The sequence below is a fragment of the Telmatherina bonti genome (genome assembly GCF_933228915.1).
Source record: "Telmatherina bonti genome assembly, chromosome: 17".
In the NCBI taxonomy this organism is placed as follows: domain Eukaryota; kingdom Metazoa; phylum Chordata; class Actinopteri; order Atheriniformes; family Telmatherinidae; genus Telmatherina; species Telmatherina bonti.
The window spans coordinates 16801124-16813746 of NC_136615.1; the positions used below are offsets into that span (position 1 = coordinate 16801124).

At 38.6% G+C, this 12623-nt stretch overlaps 1 protein-coding gene across 1 annotated transcript in view; it reads right to left on the bottom strand.

The window, feature by feature from the left end:
• Positions 1–12623, bottom strand: part of znf462 (zinc finger protein 462) — a 54847-nt gene continuing 42224 nt past the window's right edge. Inside the window, exons 8-13 of the mRNA XM_079257245.1 lie at positions 9153–9408; positions 8914–9053; positions 6731–6954; positions 4931–5360; positions 3913–4045; positions 1–3576 (exon numbers count right to left, since the gene is read on the bottom strand). Coding sequence (XP_079113371.1) covers positions 3357–3576; positions 3913–4045; positions 4931–5360; positions 6731–6954; positions 8914–9053; positions 9153–9408 — 1403 coding nt within the window. The 3' untranslated portion in view covers positions 1–3356. The remainder of the gene's footprint in view (positions 3577–3912; positions 4046–4930; positions 5361–6730; positions 6955–8913; positions 9054–9152; positions 9409–12623) is intronic.

The window sequence follows — 12623 nt, forward strand, 5'->3', positions numbered from 1 at the left end:
TTACAATATTTACAGAATATCCAGAGATAAATGGAATAAAATTGTAAACAATCATTCTAGGCAACATCACAACCCACCATCAGGTAATCAGATTTATATGGGGAAAAAGGCAAGAAGGAGATATTCTATTTCAAACTATGGAGACAACAGTCTGAAAAGAGAAATGCATTGGAAACAAACTAAACATATATACAAGTATCCAGTGTGTTGTCAGCAGGGGCTTAACTTTGGGTAAACTGGGAATTACAGTCTAGAGACTGCACACAGTGAGGGATTCATAGTCATTTTCCATTTAAATGATCACAGGACAACAAACAATGTCGGGTTGACAGCTTCATTACCCAGACTGTCTCACTTCATCATCTGGCTGGGCCACAAGCTGCCTCACAAAGCTTATTTCTACAACAACTGTTTTCAAAGAGATTTGACTTTCATGAAAATACAAGCTGGTCCTGCAAAACAGAATAAAACGGCTTTGAGTTTCAGCACCAACTTAACGGGTTTTAAGGTATTTCAAGGACCAAGAAGAAGACTGCAACATCCTTCTCCTATTGCTGAGTGGGGACACTTGGAGTCAGTGAGCTGATGTCTGTTCTTGCTGAGGATAAAAGACAGTGGAGTGTCAGGATATCGACTGGACATGGGCGGGCTCATCTGCAGGCTGACTGAAAACCCAGATGATTGTGAAGCTTGGAAAAAGAGCAAGCAGTTCATCTAAATAACTCCCAAAGGAATTATTGTCTGCAAGTCTCCACCTTTGCCATTTTTTTCTTCACAAAACAAAAAGTAGAAAGCCCTGTCCATTACTTTATAGAGAACAGCATAAGTTTCCTGTTATGTTTATTTTTTTTACAACCACACTGAGCTTCCTTTCTGCTCATTCAGTACGAAAAGGGAATTTTTTTCATTGCAACCAGACATTACAACAGTATAATAATGTTGGACTGGGGACTCAAAACACCCCCAAAGGTTAGCTTAGCTATCATTTTATATTTCTTTTCATTTTTTTTCCTTTGCAAACTAAAAACACCTAAAGGAAAACAAGGTTAAATAATCCTCTCTGAAACACCACAATTCAAACACTTAACGAGTAGTTCTGTTTTCTATACATGGCTGCAAACATGTAGTTCACCTGGGTTTAACTCAGAAAACTTTCAGCTGGAAAATTTTACAGCCCAAACCCAGATTTCTTATCTCTGTCAATAGTCCAATGCTTAAAAATGACAATTACAGCAGCAAACACAGCAGACTTGGAAAATATTTTGGTACCAAGAACACAAATGCATTCATTGCATTCCTCTACAACTTTGATTTTAGAGCTATTTGCCATTTAGTTTCAGATTGTTGAACTTTCTCTTACTGGTTTAGCTGGAATTGGACACAAATTTGAGAAAATTGCTATTCACTTCTCATAAGGCTTTAGGGCATTCAAGCAGCAACTTCCAACAAATACAATCTCAGCCTTTTGTCAACATCAACAATAAGATTACTTTGCAAAATAAAAAGAAGAAGCACAAGAATGCAGGTTAATACAGATTTATCCGCACACAATGGCAATTTAACAGGGTCTGTAAGATGAGAATATGACACCTTCTGAAAGTCAGTCCTACAGTTTCAGTGTCATCTATATAAATAAAACTAAAATGCTCTGTTTACACTTGTCTTTTCAGCACACCCCTTCACTCAAAACAGGATCATGGACTACAGCAAGACTGGAAATCAGCCCAAAACTTACGAAGCCATGCTTGGAGTTCTCAGTAAATTTAGGACTGACTATGTGGAGGCACAAGGAAACCATGCAATCACCAAATATCCAGATACGGCCGAATAAATAAACATGGCCTTAAATATGCAAGATGTTGCCTGGAATTTTAATCTGTGGTCTTTTTCACGTTACAAAAAGCACACTTAAATAAATGGTTGAAAAAATCTTAAGTGTTTGTAACCAAATCTTGGCAGAATGGTGGATGAGATCGCTTTTTTTTAAAAATTTTAAACCAATGTTTCAAGCCTCATTAGATGTTGCAACACATTTCACTGCACTGATACTTTGTTAGGTCCAGATCTGATATTCATTAAACCAAGACTTTCCAAATATGCCATTATAATACACTAGAATAAGTTAAATTAGACAATGTGTCCAGATACTTTATCTTTTTTCTTTTCTTTTTTAAAAAAATATTTAATTTAGGTGTATTACTTGTTAAATCACAGCGATTTTAGTGTTCCTTAAAGCCATACAGTATATCTGCATTGAGTTGGATTGTAAGGCACTAGTCACACTGGTTTCAAAACACAGCCGAGGTGGTCGACACTTGGTCTGAATGTAATGTGGGTTGATTCTGTGCACACTGTAATCTCGACTGTACCCAGTGTTTCATGCTGTCTGGATCGGAACTGGAGTCTTGCACAGCCAATCACACAGTTCGCATGGAAAAGACAAGTGTAATTGTTACTCTGCTGTTACAGCGGAAAACCTGCACACACAGTCATGACACATTATACACATCTGCTGTCATACTGACTTCAGCTTGATCAAACAACAAGACATTTCACAGGGAAACGGGGATTTCTATGACTTCAGGTGAACTGAACAACAAAAACAGAACAGGTAAAAGGAGCCGGGAGTCACAGGTCAAAGGCTTATACGCAGTATAATATTAAGGGATTTAAATTACAACTATTTACTACAAAACCAGGGGAAATCGTCAAAATCTTTCCAAATATATATAAAAAAAAAAGAGACTTGTGATTTTACTAAAAATATAAGGTGCGACTCTTCCTCAAGGAATACTTCAACACATTTAGTTCAAGATGGAAAATAAAAGGTTCCAATTCGCCAAGAAATAAGAACTGGTAGCTCTTCAGTGGGCCATGGTTGCAAATGCTTTCATACCTTCTTAGTTTGACCTTAAAGTGAATTCACAGAACCCCTGTTTTGGATGAGCAGGGTGGAGATTACAGTAAAGGTGCTTCAAACAATAAAATGCTAAATTGAATTAACTGTTTTGGACAATATTGTTTATAAATAGCTTACTTTTTTTTTTTTTTTTTATCTAGGTGGGATCTTTCACTGTAGATTTGACCAGAATGTCAGCAATAAAGAGTTCTGTTCACTATTGGTTACCAATATATTAAGATCTGTCCTAGGGGACTGCCCATTTCAAGAGCTCAGCCGTTTTATGCAGCACAACCTAATACTTGTATATGTAACACCTAAAATCTACTAATGCACCAACTTATAAAAAGTCACTTTTCTTATTTTTCGGCCTCTTTGCTTCCTTTTATGTTAAAACTTTCCCATCCCGAGCACTGACTCCATCCATTTCCTAGCAGTTTCCCAAGAGGCCACAAGTTCAACCAAGCTGTTGATCCTTTTTGGTGTCAAGCATTTCTTTGTCTTCCACATACTGGCTTTGACTTGTCAGTGATAGATCAGCTGGATTTCCTTCCTCTTTGCTGTTGCTGGCGAGGTCCAGTCTTGTGTCTGAAAACACAGAGGAGCCAGTGGAAGATGGAGCAGAAGCCTCTATTGCTGGAGTGGAGCTGGCGTCGGGCCAATTGTTGTTAACCACCCTAAACATGAAGGAGGGGATGAGTGGAAAGATGGACAAATTTAAGACAAATTACACAAGATGTAAGATTTTGTTTTAATTAAAATTTTTTTTTAAAAAAGACAAACAAGCTGAACTCATAATCTAAAGACAACAGCTACAGCTCTTCTGCTTGTCGAAGTAAAACTTTTCCTTAAGAGAAATAACAAAGTCACTGTAGTTAAATTACATCTGAAACCACAAGCTCTGGCATTTAGCTAAAGTCTACGCCAAAGGACAAGTGATCATGTTTGATGCTAAGCATTGCAAAGTGTAAAAAAAAAAAAGGACAGAAGACAGAGTGGAAAAAAATACTAACATGCCATGTCGAAGGACATGCCGCTCCCATTCCAGGCTGTTGGTGAAGCAGCGGCCGCAGAACTCACAGGGAAGACGCTTCTCTGCACTGCTTGGCCCAGAGCCAGTGCTGCTGCTGGGGGATGCAAGGACCTCTGGGAAATAGAGTTCAAACACCTCATCATACCGAGAACAATATATTATATGTATATATATCTATATATCTATATAGATAGATAGATAGATAGATAGATAGATAGATAGATAGATAGATAGATAGATCTATCTAATGGCTTAACCCTGTCTAGAGGCATATGCCTATTGTGAATAGTTTATCTTTTTACATAACTTTTTCTTCACACATAGTCATTAGCTTTAATAACCACCAAATTAGGAGTCAGGTAGGTTGTGTAAAGAAACTGTCACCTGAGAGGACTGTGTTTAATTCCTGCAAGAAACTGGGCTTCTGCCATTGTTTAAATGCTAAATGGCCTGCAATTGACACAGCTTCTCTAGCTTTGATAATGCACTTCGACCTATCTATGGGAAAAAGATCATCTCTCATCCAGTAGTACAGCTATCCGCTCACTTTTACCACTACTTTTCCTCGCTCCCTTGGAACATTTCACAGGTAGATTGACATTAAACCCACTTGGTTAGATTGAGAATATTTCATTTCTGGTTTGGGTTAGGGAAAACATGATGATGAGTTTAACTTCACCACTGGAATGGCCTGCATGTCTATTACAAACCATTACTGTGTGAAACTTTCCAGCTCAGGAACTAATCAGGGATTTTGTTCCTTATCAAACTAACATGATGTGTTGAACCATGGTTTTACCTGCTTGTTTAGCTATATTTTTTAAAGCCTTCTGATTTATCTTATCCAGATTTGAAGTTAATCGTTTAGTTTAACAGCAACTGAATTTGCTGAGATGGTTTATAAAAACTTCTCATATGTCCGAATATCTAGAGGATAATGAAGTGTTTATTAAATAACATCAGCTACAGGATGCTGACATATGTTAGAGTGGGTTTACCTTGCAGGGCAGGCTTTTCCTCCATCATCTCCTTGACTTCCTCTTCATCTTCCTCCACTTCTTCCTCCACCTCCTCCTCCTCCTCTTCCTGCTCTTCTTCTTCCTCCTCTTCATCCCCATGCTCTTTGATGTTCTCCTCCATGTCCTCACCATCCATCTCTTGCTGGTCCTCCACCATGTTCTGAACAATTTCCATTGCTTCATCGTCATCCTCAACCTCTTCCACCTCTTCAACCCTGCCTTCCTCCTCCTCCTCCTCTTCCTCCTCCTCTTCTTCCGCCTCCTCCCCTTCCTCCAGAACATCTTCTCCGTCGACTACCAACTCCATAATTTCTCTGTTGTCTTCCTCCTCTGTGGTGCTCCCTTGTGCCTTAATCATCTCCAGTTGGTCCAGGTTGACGCGGCCCATCAGCTCAAAGTTACGGATGACCTGATCAGAGACAGAATGTGTAGTTTAATGTTCTAATAATTAACATGTATTACTTTTATCAGTATTAAGAAGAAAAACTATTAAAAACTTTTCAATCTGTATATTCTATTTATTGTTTATAGTCTTTTTAAAGGAACCACGTGATTCATTAGAATTAAGAGTCATGTAGATAATAAGGCAAATTACAATAATAATAATAATAATAATAATAATAATAATAATAATAATAATATAGAGAGCAGAATTTTGTTTTTATTTTTAAATGATCATCGTGTATCTGAGTAATTTTCTCCCAGAAGACTCAAAGAAACACCAGTCCAGGATTCCCTCCATGCTCATCATCTCTCTCTTTGCCTCACCCAGAAGGAACGCTGCTCTTTTATTCTCTTACCATGCTTTACATGGACTGTCTTTTTCAGGACAGCAGTCTGTTTGTATTATTCTACAGGGAGAGTGATATTAATCTGAGGTAAATTTGCATTGTTTTTAATAGCGAATGAAGGTACAAATGAAGGCAGAGTGAGAATAAGCAATCACTAAGCAGATTGATACCCTGAACTGAATGAAAAGTATTTAAATCAAGCTTCAAATAGGAAAAAAAAAAAGTGTACAAAAGGACTAAAAAACTTCAATTGCAAAACACACAACAGAGTGGAGCATGGCAGGAGCAGGAAGTGGCCAATACACGCTGTGTTAAAGATAAGGTTCTGGCAGAGGACAGAGGAAAACCTGGAGTTCACCTATGAATGAAGTACTGCAGGAGCGGCAGTGAAACAAGGGAAAGAAAAACTACAGGCAAAAAAACCAAACAAACAAACAAAAAAAACAAAACAATAGATAATGACCAGAAAGCACAATTATCTTAGAATAATTCTAATTAAAAGATTAATAAATCCTAATAGAATTATCTCTGTGACATCAGCAACTAGTGTTATTATGATCACTACAGCTAAATGGAAATAAAGAAATAGTACCAAGTCTTCACTGTTCCATGGCCTCACCTAGGCATCAAACTATTCGCAGAAATTTTAACCTCCGCATGCAAACCAGCAACAGGGCTTCCAGTTTCTGCCACTCCTTGACCGACACACAAGTAACCCTATCACCAGCAGAAAACTATTTCTTTTCTGCTTATTTCATAACCATTGTAAACCTGGGTGTTTCATACACATAAAATATAAAATACATATGATGATAACACCTACAAAGTATTTTTGGCATTATTTTAACCGTTTAAATCTATGCTTTTGCAGCCATTAAGCAAACCAATCACTCAAGCCTCTTCTCACAACTAAGCTACACTTATCATGACTTTTCGCTTTTAGCTCAAATAAAGCTGCACAGAACGTCATTTATGGTCTCCAACTGACCTTGTGCTCAAGGCGTAGATGCTCCTCCAGCTGGCTTCGGCGGCTGCTGTCGTAGTAGCAGAGCTGGCACTGGTAGGGCTTAATCTCATCATGCTTCTGCAGGTGCAGCTGCAGGGCCTGGTCGCTGGAGCACGTGAAGGTGCATTTGTGGCAGCGGAACACCAGGCCCTGAAGGTGGCGCGACAGCTTGGAGCGGCTGACCTCCAGCGGAGCCACACGCTCCTCTGATGGTGGGAGGGAAGCGAGAAGGGTGTGTTATTGGAGAGGAGTAAAGGTAGAAGGAAAAAACACGGGAGCATGTGGGAGGGGGAGGAAACAAGCTCAAACAGACAAAAGAGAAATTACAAATACACACAAAACAAAAAAGTAATCATAGTGGAAGTTTTGTTGCTGGCTTTGTTAGTTTTTCATTTGCCTTTCATCCTGGTTTGCTCTTCTCTAGATAACTGGCTGCCTAACCAGCGTTTTATCTGTTTTTGACTGTTTCCATTCCTCTGTACTTCCTTTTCAAACTAATCTCAGCCTCTCACCTTAATATCTTTTTAGCATTCTTAGAAAAAAAAACAACAAATGAAAAAAAAAACAGAAAATACTTTGCATTCACAATTCTGCTCTTTATTTTTCTTATAATTGGGCAGATATTAAGTGTCTCTGCATTCATGAGACAATGCTGATAATGTTGTGATGATAATTTAATTAATTAACCTTTAAACAAATATCAAAAAAAGTTTTTTTTCTTTTACTCAACTTAGTCTCATCATTTTAGGAAATTACTTAATTGTCTCCTTGCAGAGAATCTGATGCAAGCCCCGATGTCACATGTTTAACAAGAACAACAGTCACATAAACTCAAAGATGCCCTTCATACGTAAAACACAACAGCAACACCGATGCAGTTGTGTGAATAAAGGCAGAGGCCGAGTGCAATGACTTCCTGGAGTCTTGACGTCATTGTATGGTTGCCAGGCAACCAGTGAGGGTCTCCAGGCCAAAAACAAAAAAAAAGAGCAGAAGCAGCAGTTTTCCATCTTTCCAGTTTTAAAGTGATGCTAAGCTGTTACGGGAGCTGATGGCGTTAGAACCAAGGGAGGAATAAATATCAGGAATAAGTTAAAATGAAATAGCACAACAAGTTTATCACCTGCTTCGGTAATAGATATGAGAAATAATTTTAACTTCCTGAAAAGATAAAAGACTTGAAAAACAGAATCTTCTTTGACCATTTGACGCATTTGTTTGTTTTATTTTATTTCTTTTACCAAACTAATTTCTTTTATTTTAATTTTTCTTTTTTTCAAAAATTATTTTTCTTTTATTATTTTTTAAAATTTATTTTATTAATTTCTGCGCTGGACTGGCAACCTGTCCAGGATGTATCCTGCCAGTTGCCCAATAATATCTGGGATAGGCTCCAGCTTCTCTGGAAGCCTGAAGTGGACTTACAAGACAATGTAGAGTAAAAGAACAGAAAAGAAAGAAAATAATCAATAAATTAAATATCCATCAAGAAAATGGATCGATGGATAGCTATTCATATATTTGATATTAATATTTTTATTATAGTCTTTTTAAGTGCTAAGGAGTTGCAGGAAAATTTATAGTCAAACTGGATTTAGTGAGGTTGCAGATGTTACCTAACAAAACCTTTATTCAACAACAATGGCATAAAAAGACACAGAAATGACAAATATCTAAAGAAAAATATTATGAGGTTTTATATAACATTTTTGTATGTAACAATTATATAACATTGTTGATGGAATTTTATTAAACATTTTCCATTAAAAGTTCAAAGCAAAAATGCTAAAAATTCAACTAAAAATCCTTATCTGGTGAAATCTCTTACCGATCCTTTAAACAGAAACAAATACTTTCTCTCTAAATAGAGTCTAAAATGAGTCTTATAATTTTACTAACAGCTAATAAATTGGTATCACCATTATTTTTTAATTTTTATTTTTTTTGTCAGCCTGGTGAAAACTAAAATACAGCAAACTAAAACTGATCAAATGTATCTCTACTTGTCAGGACTTAAATAAATATTAACACAGAGAACTTTTGTAAGGTGTTTGCATTGGAGTGAAGTAATGAAATAAAAGGGTCAGGTTGAGTTGGCGTACTGCGGACATAAAATCCAACAGCTAAGGTTACCGAGCCAGGTGGGATTTTTTCATGACATTTACCTCTGTGCAGAATAATGTGGTCAATCATGTTGCTCTTGTGTTTGGTGTGGTAGAGGCAGAGAGGGCAACGCAGGTCTTTATGGTGCTCCTCAGGTGCATTGTTGTTGTGACCGGCCTCCACATGCATGGTGAAGTTATTCCTGATATATATTTACAGACAATATATTACTTTTTTTTCCACGTGTGCATCTTTCTGAACGTACTGTTCTTAATGTAAGGAGCTTTCAGCCCTTTCTTACCTATAGCAGGTGAAAAAGGAGCAGTCTTTGCACTTAAAAAGCTTCTTGCCACCGTGGCGGTCCCTGTAGTGCCGACGCAGACTCTGCATGTATCCTGAGCTGAACTCACAGAACTCGCAAGTGAGGACGCCATCTGGACGACTGTCAGACAATATTGAACCACTGGGTTTGGAGACGGAAGACATCTGACTGCGGGAGGCCAGTTTGTAATGAGTAAGCTGCTGACGAACATCCGCCGGCTCCAGGTATGATGGATCTACGAGAAGGGTGAAGAAGAAGAACTTTGTCTTTATCACAATTTGCATGAAGGGTAGAAACCTACAGATATGGAAAAATAAATGCAATAATTAATAGCTGATTTGATGAATAGCAGTCAGAAGCTTATTTTCTCTCCACAGGTCTCACCACAACATATTGTAAACAGACAAAAATCTTTGGACAGCAGGACAGAATTCAACTTGTCTTGTATTCACTTGGCTCAATTAGTCTGTTTTTTCTTTTTTGTCTATATTAGATGTCTGGTAACGTCTTCAAAAATGAAATAGAGGCAGTTCACAAAAGGCTTTAACAAGAAAACCATAATTAATGCAGGATAGAGCCTTGTGTTGACATGGATTCCACAAGGCTACACCGAGGAATGACTGCAGATTTGTCGGCTGCATGTTCATGCCACTAATCTCCAGATGCATCCCCAGATTCTGCTCTTCTGAAATCATTTATGGAATTAGTCTGAAATGAGAACTTTATAGTAACATGGTCCTTCATCACACCAATTAAGGCACAAATGTACGAGCTTATCAACAAAACCCAGATTGGCCATGGCATTCAAACAACTTAAGATCAGTACTGAAGGACCCAAATTGATCTAAAAAAAAAACACTCCCCACACCATTTTATCACTTTTTTTTCTTTTCCAGTCTTGACTGTTGACATTTATGCTGTTCCAGCACTTCTGTCTGTAACCTGAGCAGACATTAGAACAAATCAGAAGGGGGGTGTTTCATCAGTTTTGATGAGCTGGTGTCATTTGCAGCCTCCATTTTCTGTTCTCAGCTAAAACTGGACTTAAGTAAAGTCCCTGTTGTCTGTCAAAACGACAACATTAAGCAGCTATTTTTACTTGGATGCAGTAAAAGACCAATAATTATCCGGGAAAAATGATCTTGAAGCTGTCTACGAGAAGACAAAAAAAAATTTAAATTCTTTGCAGGTTTAAAGGTCCCATATAATACTTTTAAAAAAAAAACCAAACATTTCTTATTGTGCCTTGTGATAGACTGGCGAGCTGTCCAGGGTGTACCCTGCCTTTCGCCTACTGGGATAGGCTCCAGCTTCCCTGCGACCTTTAATCGGACTAAGTGGTTAGGATAATGAATGAATGAATGAATGAATGAATTAATTAATTAGTTAATTAATTAATTTCTTATTGTGTCAGAGGTACAGCATCAGTGTTTTTAAAGTGTAGTACCCCAAATTTAGCCTCCCTCCTTAAAGCTAGAGTAGGAGATCCTCAAAAAACGGTTTGAGCAGGCGATTTTTAAAACATTCAGTTCAGCGGTTCGAACTGTTTTCTTCAGATTAGGCCACGCCCACAAACCCCAGAAACGCACAATGCTTGTTCCCGAGGGGCCGATTGGGGAGGGACAAAAGGCAGCTGAGTTTGACCATATCACCATTCAATTGTTTAGAGCGGTTGGTTAAAAAAAATTGATGGTATTTCTTCCATCATATCAGTTTCATGGATAATTACATTTTTTGTGGTGTTTTTTAAAGTAAAAAAGTGCTCCAGGAAAACTGCTCCTACCCTACCTTTCATTTCAGCCATTCCAGAAGTCGCTCTAGTGAACTCAGATTAGCAGACCCCCATGATCCTGAGTGCTGTGCCACCAGCAGTGACCAGGCCCTGGTTAAGTCTCCCATAGCAAATTGGTCAGGCTGGGAATGATTTGTAGACTTTGAAGAATTTAAATGAGTGACACTAAAGTAATTTTGCCTAGACAAGGCCCTTGCCCCTGAGTCTTGGTTTCTGAGACTCAACATGGGGATCTGGAAGTGCAGAATTCCCGGTGGCCCAAACTGGCTGTAGGGATGTGGAGACCCTGGGGAAGACTCAGATCACGCTACTGGAATTGTATGGCCCCTTTGACCTGGGAATGCCTCAGGGTCCTCCAGGGACCTAATTCTGCTGGGTAGAGGAATGTCAAGGTCTTGCTCCTGGACCCGTTGCCTCCACTTTGTATTAGTAGAAGAAAATGAATGGAGAGAATGATGTTGTTGAACACAACAGAAATGCTACGGTCAAACCACAGAGGCAGGTTTCTCACTGCTGTTGGGTTAGATTAAATCAATCCTTTGTACATCTGTCAATTCTAACAACGTAAGAAGCTTAATTCCAGATCAAGTACAAGTTAAAAGGAGTTAAATGTTTTGCGATTGGAACGTGTGCGGCGCTGCTTTGATGTAAAATATCAATATCACCACAGTTGTGAAACCTTGTGATCTGAGATATTTTGGCCTCTATGTCAGTTCAACCCAGTTTGGCTGTTCTCCTCTGACCTCTCTCTTCAATGAGACATTTGTTTCTGCAAAAGTAAAGACCTCTCCATCTGGATGTTTGATCTAACCGCAGACTAAATATGAATATCTGTAAAAAAAAACAAAAAAAACAACAAAATATTTGATAAGAGGCCATAAGTAGACTGCAGATGAAGCATGTCTCTCTGGCACAGTGCTCAAAGATCCAGACGTGTAACTGTGGCTGTCATCTCTTGTCCCTTACCTCCTTCCTTCCTCATTCCCTCCCTTATGAGTCTATCATATCAGTAAGCGAGCTCATACTCTCGTCCTACTTTGAGCCTCCAACACATCAATAAATAAACCAGACTGACACTAATAGAAAATCTACCCATGTGAAAAATGCCTCAATCAGCACTCAGAGTGGGAGGAAACATGCAGGCGAAAAGAAAATTCTTTTAAACTTGTACTTTCTGTAATTCTGCAGATCCACTTTCTGACGTTTGCAGACGAGGCAGAGGAATTCGCATGACTCAAACAATGCCGCGGTTGATTCATGCTTTTAATATCCTCACTGCGTTGTGGAGATGTATGGAGATGAGATGGCAGATACAGAGTAAATTCTGTAGTTAGGTGGTAATGTGTCGTCTTAAAATTATTTATTGCACTGCATGGATTAAAGGAGGAAAGCTTGTAAGAAGATGAAGAAGGAGAGGAGGAGAACACTGTCTGATGGGCGGCTCTGTGAGGATGGCTGTGTTCGAGACATGTGCTTGGAGCTAAATGACAACATGGCCCGTTTCACTCGCTCACTCGCGACAAAGCTAATAAGCTAATGTGGAGGAGTTCTGATACCTACTGTGTTCTTTATTCAGCATGTTAGCACAGAAGTAGGTACAGCTGGAGCTTTTGGGAATGTCATTAAGGATTCATCCTTTTGGAGTCATGAAGTTTTGA